The sequence below is a fragment of the Culex pipiens genome, chromosome 1 (assembly GCF_016801865.2).
Source record: "Culex pipiens pallens isolate TS chromosome 1, TS_CPP_V2, whole genome shotgun sequence".
Taxonomy (NCBI): domain Eukaryota; kingdom Metazoa; phylum Arthropoda; class Insecta; order Diptera; family Culicidae; genus Culex; species Culex pipiens.
Genome location: NC_068937.1, coordinates 135,403,921 through 135,417,026, shown reverse-complemented (window position 1 = coordinate 135,417,026; position 13,106 = coordinate 135,403,921). Strand labels below are relative to the sequence as shown.

The 13,106-nt window shown below is 37.3% G+C and overlaps 2 protein-coding genes across 3 annotated transcripts in view; both read right to left on the bottom strand.

Moving 5' to 3' along the window:
• LOC120418324 (kinesin-like protein Klp98A) overlaps positions 1-9,260 on the bottom strand; it is a 28,972-nt gene extending 19,712 nt beyond the window's left edge. Inside the window, exon 1 of the mRNA XM_039580657.2 lies at positions 8,227-9,260. Coding sequence (XP_039436591.1) covers positions 8,227-8,273 — 47 coding nt within the window. The 5' untranslated portion in view covers positions 8,274-9,260. The remainder of the gene's footprint in view (positions 1-8,226) is intronic.
• Positions 9,261-9,531: 271 nt separating this feature from the next.
• Positions 9,532-11,661, bottom strand: LOC120418354 (uncharacterized). 2 transcript variants are annotated; one of them, XM_039580706.2, is made up of 6 exons: positions 11,379-11,661; positions 11,207-11,319; positions 10,738-10,844; positions 10,444-10,577; positions 10,012-10,376; positions 9,532-9,697 (listed from the first exon to the last, which is right to left on the bottom strand). In XM_039580706.2, exons 1-6 carry the CDS (start codon positions 11,419-11,421, stop codon positions 9,560-9,562), a joined length of 900 nt encoding a protein of 299 aa, XP_039436640.2. In that variant the 5' UTR covers positions 11,422-11,661; the 3' UTR covers positions 9,532-9,559. The 2 variants fall into 2 exon arrangements, with proteins under 2 accessions (XP_039436640.2, XP_052567294.1); XM_052711334.1 differs by lacking the exons at positions 11,207-11,319; positions 11,379-11,661 and adding an exon at positions 11,079-11,099.
• Positions 11,662-13,106: the final 1,445 nt, after the last annotated feature.

Sequence of the window (13,106 nt, the reverse complement as noted above, 5' to 3'; positions counted from 1 at the left end):
AAGGTATTGGCTTTTCGATGCCTCCCGAGCTACGACGCTATGGGGAGGACTTTCATAACAGACCCGTCGGCGAGCCTTCCGAGCAACGGTGCTATGGGAAGGTCTTTCTGGTTAGCACACAAAGTCACTCACACACAATTATTTCACTCCACTATTAATTAATCCAAAATGTCAGTGCATCTTTCGATCATTATATAGAAATGGCTTTTTTACCATAAAAAATAAAACCTTATTCAAAACATTATACACAATTTACCCGACGCCGTGCCTTCCGATCAACGATGACATAGGAAGGGCTTTGAAAATCACAAAACAATTTATTAAGATGTTAAAAAAAATCACAAAAAAAAAATCACAAAAAAACACCAATTACTCAACAAAAATTACGCTCAAGACACAAATAATTCAGTAAGTCATGCTATTATTCGATCACCACAATCACTCACCCTCAACGAACAGCGACACAAAAGCACACAAAAAAATTAACCTGCATAATCACGATTTCGCGTCCCCACTTCCAGCGCACCAATGATGCTATTATTCGATTACCACAATCACTCACTCCATACGAATCACAGCGACACAAAAGAAATGAAAATGAGCATGCAAAAACAAGACAACGCGTCCCCGTGGTCAGCGCACTAATGATGCCATTATTTAATTATAATAACCACTCACCCAAGCACACAAACAGCGACACAAAAGAAATGAAAATGAGCATGCAAAAACAAAACAATGCGTCCGCGTGGTCAGCGCACTAATGATGCCATTATTTAATTATAATAACCACGCACCCAAGCACACAAACAGCGACACACAAGAAATGAAAATGAGCATGCAAAAACAAGACAACGCGTCCCCGTGGTCAGCGCACTAATCAAACTTTGAGTTCCGGGTTTTGAGCCAAACTTCAATCGAAGGAGCGCATTGAAACCTCCAATTTAGTACCTAATAGGAATTTTTTTTCTGGGACAACTCCTCGCCGCGCGATTTCTGAGAAAAGCGTTTTTCCGAAAGCAAAGCTTAAATCTTTCTTTTGAAAGAAAGCCAAAAAGGAAAAGTTCTGGAGATTTTTTTATGTTTGAATAAAAAATATTTTGTCAAATTATGGTTGAAAATATGTTTAAGTGTTTCAAATCAAATTTAGCAGCGCCTTAAATTAAATTTCCTGTGCTCCCTAAACTTTCTTCGCAACTGTAACAAGATAAAACCAACAATCAGGTCGTGTAGAAAATGGAACTCCAATGCATCAAATGCACTCTTGCCACCACACAAACAACGAGAAGGAAACCAAAAGGGCACACACACCCAACTCATAGATATGTTGCTGCCAGCCCAAGAGTGTAAACATGTGGGTGGGCACTGTTTTCTCATGCGTGCCTTACTTTTACTTGTTGCAGGGCTGGGTGACATATGATAGCGAGTATGTGTGTGTGGGTGGTAAAACATGAGGGAAAAAGCTGACAAACTCTCGGTTCTGCTCTAATATTTATGGGTCGAGCTTGTGCTTTTGAAACGCAGTTAGTTATGTCAATTGCCCTGGAGGGTGTTCCTGCTTTATGCTTTTTTTTTAACTCTTGAAACAGCTTATTTTTTAAAATTTGAACATAATCTTTAAAAAAAATACGTAGATAAAATATAAACTTTAGGTAAATTTTTATTTTTAAGTCGTTTTAAAACCCTAATCAATTAAAGACCAAAAGAGTAAAACAACAACACAGAAGAAGAACAATTTAACACGAGTGACACAAAACAAAAAAAACATATCGCAACCACTTGTGAACAGAAGCAGAAACAGAGGAGAAGTGCTTTGTGTTTTTAGTTTCGCGAAAGTCTGTTTTTGTTGTGCAGTTGATATGTTATAGGTACACTATACATTGGTAAATATTTGAACCGGGTCAGTTATCCGATACTTTCGCTGTGGTTTATGGTTTCTCGTTTGGGGTCGAGAAATCGATTTGTGGACATTGAAATATGCCTGCCAGCGACCAGAGCACGTGCGGGGTTTCCAGCGCTATCGGCTTTTGTTTGTTTTAGTTTGCACAATTTGTTCCTTTGCACAATCTGACAATGTTGTTCATTTTTTAAAATCTCTTAAATTTTTAAACTTTTTTTTTACTATTTCGTTAATTTGTTGAGTAACAATTAAACGCTAAAAAAATATGACTATCAAATCATCACTGTTCAGCCTGGCAACGTTCGCGTTCGCTTCAGTTGCTGCGTCATAACATCCGCACAATTACGTGATGAGAGAGAACCTGGGCTTTTTTTCGAGTGAATTTTCCAACTTGCGGCTGAAAGCTTCACAACTGCCAGACAGGCCAGCCTGCGAGTGGTCATACCCCGCTCGGGTGTGCAAAATTAAACGACACACACAAAAAAAACGACAATTAAAACAACACAAATGAGCACGAGCAAAAAAATTATAAAGCCCACAACCATACAAAGATTGCTGATTTAAGGTGGGTGAGCTCATCCATCAACTTTGTGGAGGAGCATCATCACAGTAAAGGGATGAGTGTATAAATTACGACAGTTTTAAAACTTAATCTTGAAGCAAAACTTGCATAACAAGCTCACCATATTTTTTTGAAATTTTTTGTTTTTTCTTTTACTTTAAACGAAGTATTATTATCAACTAATTATTATTAATTAACGATTAAGAGCAAACCAGGCAAATACAAAATTTCAATAGAAAATCCAAAATTTACATTATTTTATTCTTTTTTTGTTGAATTAACTTTTCTAACAAAATATTGTTAGACATGAGGTAACAAATACAGGAATTTGAAAACAATCGGAAGATTGCTCGATTATTACTTAAGGTGGTATTAGACTATGGCAAACAAAACAAACAAACTCGTACTTTTTTATGTTTGACAGTTTGCCAATCTCGCAAACTTGATTGCGGCAAACTTGCAAAAAAAGCCAAATGTATGCAGGCTGAAGTATAATTACAATTGTTTGCGAGTTTGACAAACTGTCAAACACGAAAAAGTGCGAGTTTGTTTGTTTGCGGTAGTGTAATGGCTCCTTGACGTTTCTTCAAACAAATGCAGGCAAACTGACAACCTATTAAAAAGTTTATTTGATTGCGAGTTTGTTTTTCTTTGTCGTAGTCTAATACGTCCTTAAAAATTCAAATTTGGTAGAATTTATTTCAAAAATGGTTCACGTGTACAAAATTTCTGGAGTTTTTGATTGCCAATTAAATTATATATTTAATCCGCCTACATTGTTGATGCCTTTCTCACTCCTGACAAAAATGGGTTACAAAAATATTCGGAACAAACACACAAGATGAGTACCAAACCAACTTGGTCCAACTAAGATCCGTCCTCAAATCGTATGTCAATTTCACCTAAGTGGTGATAACTTGAGTCAGGGTTGCGAGATCTTTTAAATTTTAGACTTCCATTTCGATTACCTAACCAACAATAGCTGGATAATGAATCCGGACATATTGTCCATACAAATAGGCTTAAAAAAGTTTATAAATATCACTTAACTCATCATTACATGATACAGGGTTGCCAGAAATGCCAGCTTTTGGACTCGTTTGGAAGGTCGTTTGCGATTGTCCACGCTCCATACAAAAAAGATTTTTATTGTATGAAAATTGTCCACGATGGGGGGGGGGGGGGGGAATTTGAGATCTCCAAAAAAGTGTCCACGTGGTTTAAGGATGGTCCCTTTAAGAACAGGACTACCTTACCTTAGTAAGGAACTAAAATCGGGTTCAGGATCAAAAATTAAAATACTTGAAGTATGTTTCAGAAAAGGCAAAAAAGCATTTAGAAATTAGGAAACTTAACGGTGCACATCAACCACAGCTTTTGCAACCAGATATAATTTTTTATTCATCCCCTAAGCTACTTTTTCAAAACAGACAACATTTTTTTTTAATTTTTAAAATCTAATTATTTCAGATCGGGTTCGTAAGTTCAACAATTTCGGAATAAGAAGACAACAACTTCCTTGGTTGCCGTGTACCCTTAAAAAATAAAACTTGCTTTAAACTTAAAATGATTTAATTTTTCGTGGATTTTTTTCTTAACTCTTCGAACAAAATATTTTCAGACGTAGGAAAATATGTGTATTTTAGAAAAAAAAAAACAAAAATTGGTAACCTGGCGTTAAAATTAATTTTAGGTGAATTTATCTGAGAAATTGTTAACGTTTCCCAAATTACAGAACAATTCGATTTCAATTTCAATTAACATGTTGAAATTAGGTAAAAAAAAATTGACCTTGTTATAAATGATTTTCAAAAAACATGAACTATTGAAATTATTGAAAAGCATAACTCCATGGTAAAAAAAGTAATTTCTAACATATTTTTGAAATGGATTGTCGATAGAGTATTGAGCTTATGGTTAAAAAAAAGGCAAATTTGTTTATTAGAAATGTCGTCCCGTTTCCATTTTATTTTGTTTGACATTCGATTATCTAACAAACTGATTCAATTGTTTTCCAAGTCGTCTACTTTAATTTTAAGTGCCAGCTTCAACGAGCTTATACTTACAACAATCTACAATGCTGTAAAGTGCCAGAAACAGAAGTGTGTCCAGCTGTGCAGCTTTAATTGCATAATTTCCTCTATCTGCACTACACTCACCAGTGCAGTGAGCATTCGGCAGAAGCAGTTGTAGTGTGCTGGTCATACACCAACTCTGTGTGATGGTACAGCTATTTGCCACGGTTTATTTTCCTTTTTCGCCCATTTTCCCACATCGAAATTTTTCAGTTTTCAGCCGGCGAAGAAACGTGCAAAAATTGGATCACGCAGCAGCTAAAGCAGGCGATATCAATTTCGGAGGGGGTGAGCACTTGATTTTGGAGGTCAAATTTTGGCAATGCTGCCCAACTTCATGAGATGGCAAAAAAAGTTAGTTTGAGAGAGCGGTTTCGCGAAGGTTAGAGTGTTTCCCGTCCAAAGTGGCGAACGTTCCATGAACCTAAGTTGGATTGAGTTTAAATTTTCGAAGCAGATAGATATTATTTATTTTGTCTCAATATTTATACTTCAAAAAGTATTTGGCATCACTGATTGCCAATCAAGAACTGTCATCTACACGTTTGAGCAAGGTGAACGAAAACTCAGCAAATGTAACCCACATTTGAGATTTGAAACATGATTTTTTACGATGGACTTAAAAGCAACAAAGATCAATCTGAGGTACAGTGTTAATTGCAATGCAAAGATCGGCAAAGACGAATGTTCACTAGCTTTGGAATGACTTCAGACTGTAGGAAAATGGCGTCTGTACAAGAGTGCTATAAATGTCTAGAATGGTAGACCCATCGTAAACGACTTTTGAGCGAACTTTTATGCCGAGCGTTTGCGAAAAGACGGAAGTCTTCTTCTTTCTATGGATTTTAGACAAAGCAAAAAGCCAATTACAGTTGGTCCTCCAAAATTTGAAGTGTCTCAAAGAAGCTTAAATTTGGAACAAGAACTACCAGTAAGCACAGTCTACACGCACATTCAATTCTGAGTAAAATCTACCCAAATTTTACATTTGCTCAAACTACTCATTTCTGAGTAGGTTCGGTTTTGACAAGATGTGAGCGACCCCTCGTTTGACAGTTTGTGAACACAAAACAAAAGCAAAATGATGACATTTCATTCAAAATTCCGTTCAAAATGGCCCAAATCACCCCAAACAAAGGTAACGTCAGTTGTCTGTGCCTTATTGCTCGGTCGCGTCATTGTTGTCGTGAGTTTCAATTACCCTGGGCAATTGCGGAAAGGCAAACCAAACCACAACGAGAGCGCGAGAAAAAAAAGCTTGTTTGCCCACACAAGCCCGGTTCGTCGAAGAGTCAAAGCGTCAGGAGTAGATTACCACGGACCGTTACTACTGACTTCGTATGACTCAACGCTCCTGTATGTCAGCGGGCTCAACCATAGAGCGATAGTTGAGACTTGGCAACACTGGTTCAATATGACAGATGTCAAAAGTGTCATTGTTTTAGCTAGAATCGTCCTAACGGGAAATTTAATCTTGAATGTTAGTCTATGATTCCCAGCTGAGCCTTGGACCAGTCGTAGTAGGCTGCCAACTGTGCTAAGCGAGTAGTGGTTACAGTTTTAATGGATTCTTTAACCTCCAAGTCGCGCGCTCGAGGATCCTATGCAAGAGTGGCCACAGCTTTCCAACTCCGACTGCACATAAACATACACACAACGACATACATAGACAGCGGCACTAGACCAAGCCAAAGCCTACTAATGTGTCACGGCTGGGCGGTTTCTGCCATGTAAGTACCGTGAACTGACTGACTGACAGCGCGCCAACATCAACAACAACATCAAAACAAAGCAGGCACTTGTGTTCAGAACAACTCCATCGAAGAGCGAGATTATCTGCTCAAAATTGGCAATCTTTTTGGTTCAAGCAAGCTTTGACGGCGCAACTGACAGTTGGCACTGTCAAACGGGGGATGATCCGGAAAATCTTGCCATTTTTTCACTGTGCTCAAGAAAATCGAATTTTCCGGCACATGCTCGCCATAACTGCGGCGGCGGCAAAGCCTACTATGTGGCACACATTCCACTCTATGTGTGATACCACGGTGGTGGTGATGATAACTAACAGTGGCGAATCCGACACAGAGCCTACTATTTATAGAGCGGGAACGTTTTTTTTCGTGGTTTTTCCTTCATTCATTCCTTACACAGGGAGAAAAAAACAATGAGTTCCATGAAGGGTTACTGTTTTTTTCCTTCTTGCATGGCTTTTTATCCAGACAATGAATTGGCAGCGCTTGTGGGGGCTTAGAACTTGGCGAATCGTGCTCGGTAAATCGGGATAATTACGGAAAATTGCTACCATTGCGTCACGAAAGCAAAATGTGAAGCATAGAATGATATTCAAGATAGACTTCGGGTTTTCAACAACTGATCTTGAATACTATTCTATGCAAAAAAAAAATCATAAAGCAAAGTGTGGATCATGTGCTCGAAAGGCAACCAATTCATTCTTTATTCATAATTTCGCAAACGGTCAGAGGTCAGAGGATTTTGACAGCTTCTCCGCTTCGTTCTGTTTTGATTGAAAAGACAGTGCTGCCAGCATGTGAAGCCATAAAGTTAGCAAAGCGCAGGGCCTCGCCTCGAAACGTCATACAGGAACAAAAGCGGCGAACCGAAGATTCGCGTGACGTTTTGGAATTTTGACAGTTTGGAACGCATGAATTACCCCATTATCGGTTTCCCGCACGGGTGAAATGGAAATTGTTGCACAAGGCTGAAGTTGGAAATTTTGCAACTTATTTCAATTTATGCTAAATTTCAAAAATTAAACAGCAATCTAAAGCAAACCATTTTGGAAACTAAAGATAAACTAAAGACACGATAATTTGTTGCGTAATCTTGCTTAGAACCGCGATGAAAGCGGTTTAAATTAAAAAAAAAATCATATATTTTTTCTTTTCTAAAATTTAACGAAATTTTGTTCATTATGTATGACTTCAAAATTAGTACACAACGGTTATAGAAAATTTCACAAAAAAGATTTTTTTTTGGTTCGTCCACAAACAATCTCGTGTTGGTAAACAAACGACGCCATATTGCAAATGTTGTTCGGTAGCTTATATCAGGCCATCGCCGGGGCCCTGGCAAAGCGTGACTCAACTTCTTAAACTTTTCCGCCGAGGAAAAAAAACTCATTTCACTGATAAGACATTCTCGACTTGAGGAAGTCATCGCTGAATGTGAGTAAACAAAGACGATTCCTGCTTGAGAGCCGCGTCTGTTCGGGGAGGATTTCATGTCGAGAAGGACCCACTTTCGTGCAGGGCCTGCAAATTGCTTTGTCTGCTGGTGCAGTGCAGCAGCGCTTGTCACGGTTGCGAAATCAGTCCAACAGCTGGGGGTTATCAGTGACACCTAGAGCGTCCAATTTCCCGGGAATTTGTTTTTTTATAATTTAATATTTTAGTATTTTGTATTTTAGTATTTTAGTGTTCTAGTATTTTAGTGTTTTAGTAGTTTAGTATTTTAGAATGTTAGTAGTTTAGTTTTTTTGTATTTCAGCATATTTGTTTTTTTTTTTAATATTTTTGTAGTTTAGTTTTTTATATATATATTTTTTTGTATTATTATAATGAATGAAATAGTACAGTCAATCAAGCAGCTTTTGCTAAATTTTGCTCTCAAAACAGAGTTGCATAATATTCCCAGAAAAAAAGCCTAAAAATAAGCTAGCTCTCTACACTCACCTCTGGTTGAAGGGACGCACCCGAACCGCAACCTTGAGCGAAGCCATCTCTTCTGCGTGCGTGTGTGCTTTTTCCTCTCAATGGTACACAGCCTCCTTCGATGGAATGTCGCCAAAGGCTTGCTAAGTGTGCTCTAGTTATCCAGTTATCTAGTTGGCCGCCACCAGCTCCAAATCTAGCCCGTCCTAGGTCAATCGCAGTCAGGTCCCATCGCATCGAAGCATGCTGCGATTTCTCCTTTTTTAAGGTTTGAACTTTTTTATTTCGTTGTTTTCGAGATTCAACCTCCTACTTCGATTGCACTTCTTTACTACGTAGACGTCGTTGTATTTAGCACAAGTAACAGCAATTAGCATTTATTTTTGCACTCTTCCTTGCACCTCGGCATTCGCTCTCTTTCTCCAAAGATGCACACACAATTACTATTATTTTTGCACACTTTTACTGAACTGCACAAACGCACACGCACGCTTTGCATTGGTGGTGGAGGTACGGTATTTTCTTCAGCCTCTATTTTCGTCACTTTTGCTTATTGTCGAATGACAGCTGGTTGGTGAGACACGACGATTGCACACCGATTTCACTCCATATCGAACCAATTCACTCACACTCACGGTCGCGCACACACACAGACACGCAGAGAAGGTGGGATTTCCCTTTACGCTTCTTTTTATCGTGCAAAATAGCAAATTCCAGAACTTTTGACTCCTCGTTTTCACTGCCAATCAAGTAGGCGTCGCGCTCCTCAAAGTCGTCGAACGTGCGGGTTAATCAAAACAAACACTGACGGGCACCCCACCGCACACGTACTAGATCAGAACAAAACAATCACACAGCCCTCTTCTAATAAAAAAAGGTTGCTTCTTTGTATGGAAGATAATAAACTCGGCAACACAAGCACGAAGCGAGAGTGCACTGAAATCCTTCACACTGCGCCTTCTTCTGCCTTGACAGTACTGAGTGGTGCTATTTGTTGTTGTTGTTGCACGAACCCCCCAGGCGTAAATCGAAAAACACGACCGTACCGTACGAATTCTCGGCGTAAAATGAGCGGAGAGAGAAGCGTTAGTCGCGTGTTTGAACAAGGGGAGGGAGGTGCCGGTGGGTGGAATGCACTAAAAGGGAGGGAGGGTTTTGAGAACGGCGCTGGCAGCTGTCAGACGTGAAATGTTGACGGGTTTGATTCAGGCGAGAGAAATGTTTCAGGGAAATGTTTCACGTTAACCTTCGATTAGATTGAGTAATAAAACGACTTTCTTTGGTTTTTGTGGTTTTTGTTTTGAAAAAATAATGAAAAAAGACAAAAAATTTTCAAGCGTGACTTTATTTATTATCACGTACTATCAATTGTAAAGTATTGGTGACACTTCCCCAGGCACCACTCGTAGCCCAGGAAGGTGGCCGAGTTGACCGGTGCCGCTCGGGCTATGACCATGCTGCTGCCCCGGAACAGTGACCGCCAGCCGTGCCGCTGTAAACAAAAGAATTTTAAAGCAAATAAAAGCATTCAAAGTAAATTTTGTGTGAGTTTTCTGATCTTAGATAAGTTAAAGCTTGTTATATTGTATCTTCGTGGTTAAGCGGTATACGCACTTCGGAAGGAACCGGTCAAGAAAAAATTGAAATGGGCAGCAGTGGCAGCGAAAGCAAGCCAGAGAGGGTGAAGAAAAGCCCCAAGAAATCATTCCCTCCCCTTTGTACTGCTGTTTGTAAAGCTGTTTCTTGACCCCTTTCCTTCCGATCTGCATACCAGCCTTTAACATGAAAATAAATAAAAAAACTAACCTCCACCAACCCCCGGAAGCAGTGCATCATGCTCTTGTGCACCGTGGGATCCGTTTCTGTCTGCATGACCGTCTTGACCACGTCGAAGGGGACAATAAACAGCCACGAAATCACTCCCGCCGTCGCTCCGGCCGTCGCAATCACCGACGCTTCGTAAGTGCTGCCGACGCCGCTGGCACCGGCCTGCCGGTCCAGCTTCATCCGGTGCAACCGGTCCTCGATCCCGAGCATGTACTCGTACACGAGCATGTAAACGCCGTACGGCAGCACGTCCCGCCACATCATGGGCGTTATTCCGCGATACAGGCCCCAGATGCCCTCCTGGAAGATTATTTCCCGCAGGCAGTGCCACGGATGACCGACGACTGGAACGCGAATTGGTTTGAGGTCAGTTGTTGGGGCAATTTCGAGCAAGTCATGCAAAGTTCTTACACTGCAACGTTTGTATCCTCACTTTGACCACCTCGACGGGACAGCCGAGCATGACCTGTGTCGCACCGGCCACCGATCCGGCAATCATGACGTGCATTCGCCACTCTCGCTCACGCAAACTCTTCGTTTTACACCTAAAACAGTAAGAAATTTGAATTGATACGGATTTCAACAAGATGTTGCAGCAACAAAAATCACCAATGAAACAAATTTCAGCGTGATGCAACGATGGGCACGAATGTTGCGCGACCAATTTGAACGCGTGTGAAACAAACAACATCAATATTGACTTACGATTCCTGAAGGGTTCTCATGTGCTGGCCATAGACGGCAAAGACAACGGAATTGAGGGCACCGTTGGTTAGGAGTGGAAAGAACATGCCCCGATAGAAGCCTTTTAGCTGAAATTGAACAAGCGAAACATGTTGCGTGACATTCGAACTTGTCACTTCAACATTATTTTAGTACACCCAAACGAGGTATTCAGAGCAATATGTGTCACACTGTAACACTGTTAATAATTAACACTAGAAAATTCATTGTCTACTAGCAAAATGTTGCAACGCAATGCAACAAGCACCACACGACATTTTTCGCGTCACACTTCTCGTTTGGGTGTACCGACTATTTATCACCTAAATGCACTTCTAATAATAGCGCATCCCGTGCTAATTTAAGGCGTGTAAAAACAGCTGACAGGTTGATCCGCTGTCTCGTCTGGCTCCGAGTGGCGCTTCAGACAGTCGCGGCGTCACGCACTTACCCCGTTGTGACGCGTGATGATGTTGTACATCGATGTACTGATTCGGTTGTTCGAGAACTGCTGCCAAGTTTTGATCGTGTCTAGTGGATGTCCTAGCAGCACACCACAGCCACCTGTTTAAGACACGCAATTTTTAAAAACAAATGTCGATCTTAGTTGTTAAGGCGCCTACCTCCGAAGCAGCCGGAAATGAAGTCACAAGTTATTAGCTTCATGACGGTGGGGATCACCCGAAGGTGTCGCACGGGTTTTTTGCGATCCGCTCACCAGGAAGATCACCGAAGAACTGGCGCGAGAATCGGATACAGTCGCGGGAAGAGCGGATTCAGTGACGTTTTGCGAAACGCTTTTTGGCAAGGCGCCAGCGTCGCCTCGTGGTCGCGGTTGTTTATCTTGTGTGGGTGCTGCATGTTTTGCAGATTAAATCGTGAACCAAGATCAAGTGCAGAAGTAACGTGTTGTGTAGAGCGGTTGGTTAGTTTGTTTACAGAACGACGGTCAACAAATCGTGGATTTGTTGCCAGATTGAACTAAAGCCAGCCCAAATTGATTTTTATACAATTTAACTTATTATTTCATAATATAGAAATTGAATAATGTAATAATTTAAATTTAATAATTTAATAATTTAATAATTTAATAATTTAATAATTTAATAATTTAATAATTTAATAATTTGATAATTTAATAATTTAATAATTTAAATTTAATAATTTAATAATTTAATAATTTAATAATTTAATAATTTAATAATTTAATAATTTAATAATTTAATAATTTAATAATTTAATAATTTAATAATTTAATAATTTAATAATTTAATAATTTAATAATTTAATAATTTAATAATTTTATAATTTTATAATTTAATAATTTAATAATTTAATAATTTAATAATTTAATAATTTAATAATTTAATAATTTAATAATTTAATAATTTAATAATTTAATAATTTAATAATTTAATAATTTAATAATTTAATAATTTAATAATTTAATAATTTAATAATTTAATAATTTAATAATTTAATAATTTAATAATTTAATAATTTAATAATTTAATAATTTAATAATTTAAAAATTTAAAAATTTAATAATTTAATAATTTAATAATTTAATAATTTAATAATTTAATAATTTAATAATTTAATAATTTAATAATTTATTAATTTAATAATTTAATAATTTAATAATTTAATAATTTAATAATTTAATAATTTAATAATTTAATAATTTAATAATTTAATAATTTAATAATTTAATAATTTAATAATTTAATAATTTAATAATTTAATAATTTAATAATTTAATAATTTAATAATTTAATAATTTAATAATTTAATAATTCAATAATTTAATAATTTAATAATTTAATAATTTAATAATTTAATAATTTAATAATTTAATAATTTAATAATTTAATAATTTAATAATTTAATAATTTAATAATTTAATAATTTAATAATTTAATAATTTAATAATTTAATAATTTAATAATTCTTGACTTTTTTTTGATAAGGTCCTATAAACAAATGTAAACATTGAGTGTATCCCTTTCACACCTTATGTCAAAGTCGATCGGAGTAAGCGGGATACACTCAATGTTTACATTTGTTTATAGGACCTTATCAAAAAAAAGTCAAGAATTTAATAATTTAATAATTTAATAATTTAATAATCTAATAATTTAATAATTTAATTATTTGATAATTTCATGATTTTGTTATAAAACGAATTTCAAAATAAATGTATAAATCATTTTTAATTTTTGTGCTCAAACGTTGAGAAAAATATGCTCTATGGTGTGCGGTAAAATCATCTAAACTTATTCTTAGGGCCCATTTATCTGTTGATCAAAGTTTCAACTAATCTGTTCAATCAGACAACAAATCCCATTATT

Excerpts from the sequence above, each read along its gene's own strand:
- LOC120418354 (XM_039580706.2), bottom strand. The coding sequence starts at position 11,421 with ATGAAGCTAATAACTTGTGACTTCATTTCCGGCTGCTTCGGAG. Across the intron at positions 11,320-11,378 it reads CATTTCCGGCTGCTTCGGAG|GTGGCTGTGGTGTGCTGCTA; the intron begins GTAGGCGCCTTA and ends TGTCTTAAACAG. Across the intron at positions 10,377-10,443 it reads GAGGATACAAACGTTGCAGT|TCGTCGGTCATCCGTGGCAC; the intron begins GTAAGAACTTTG and ends TTCGCGTTCCAG.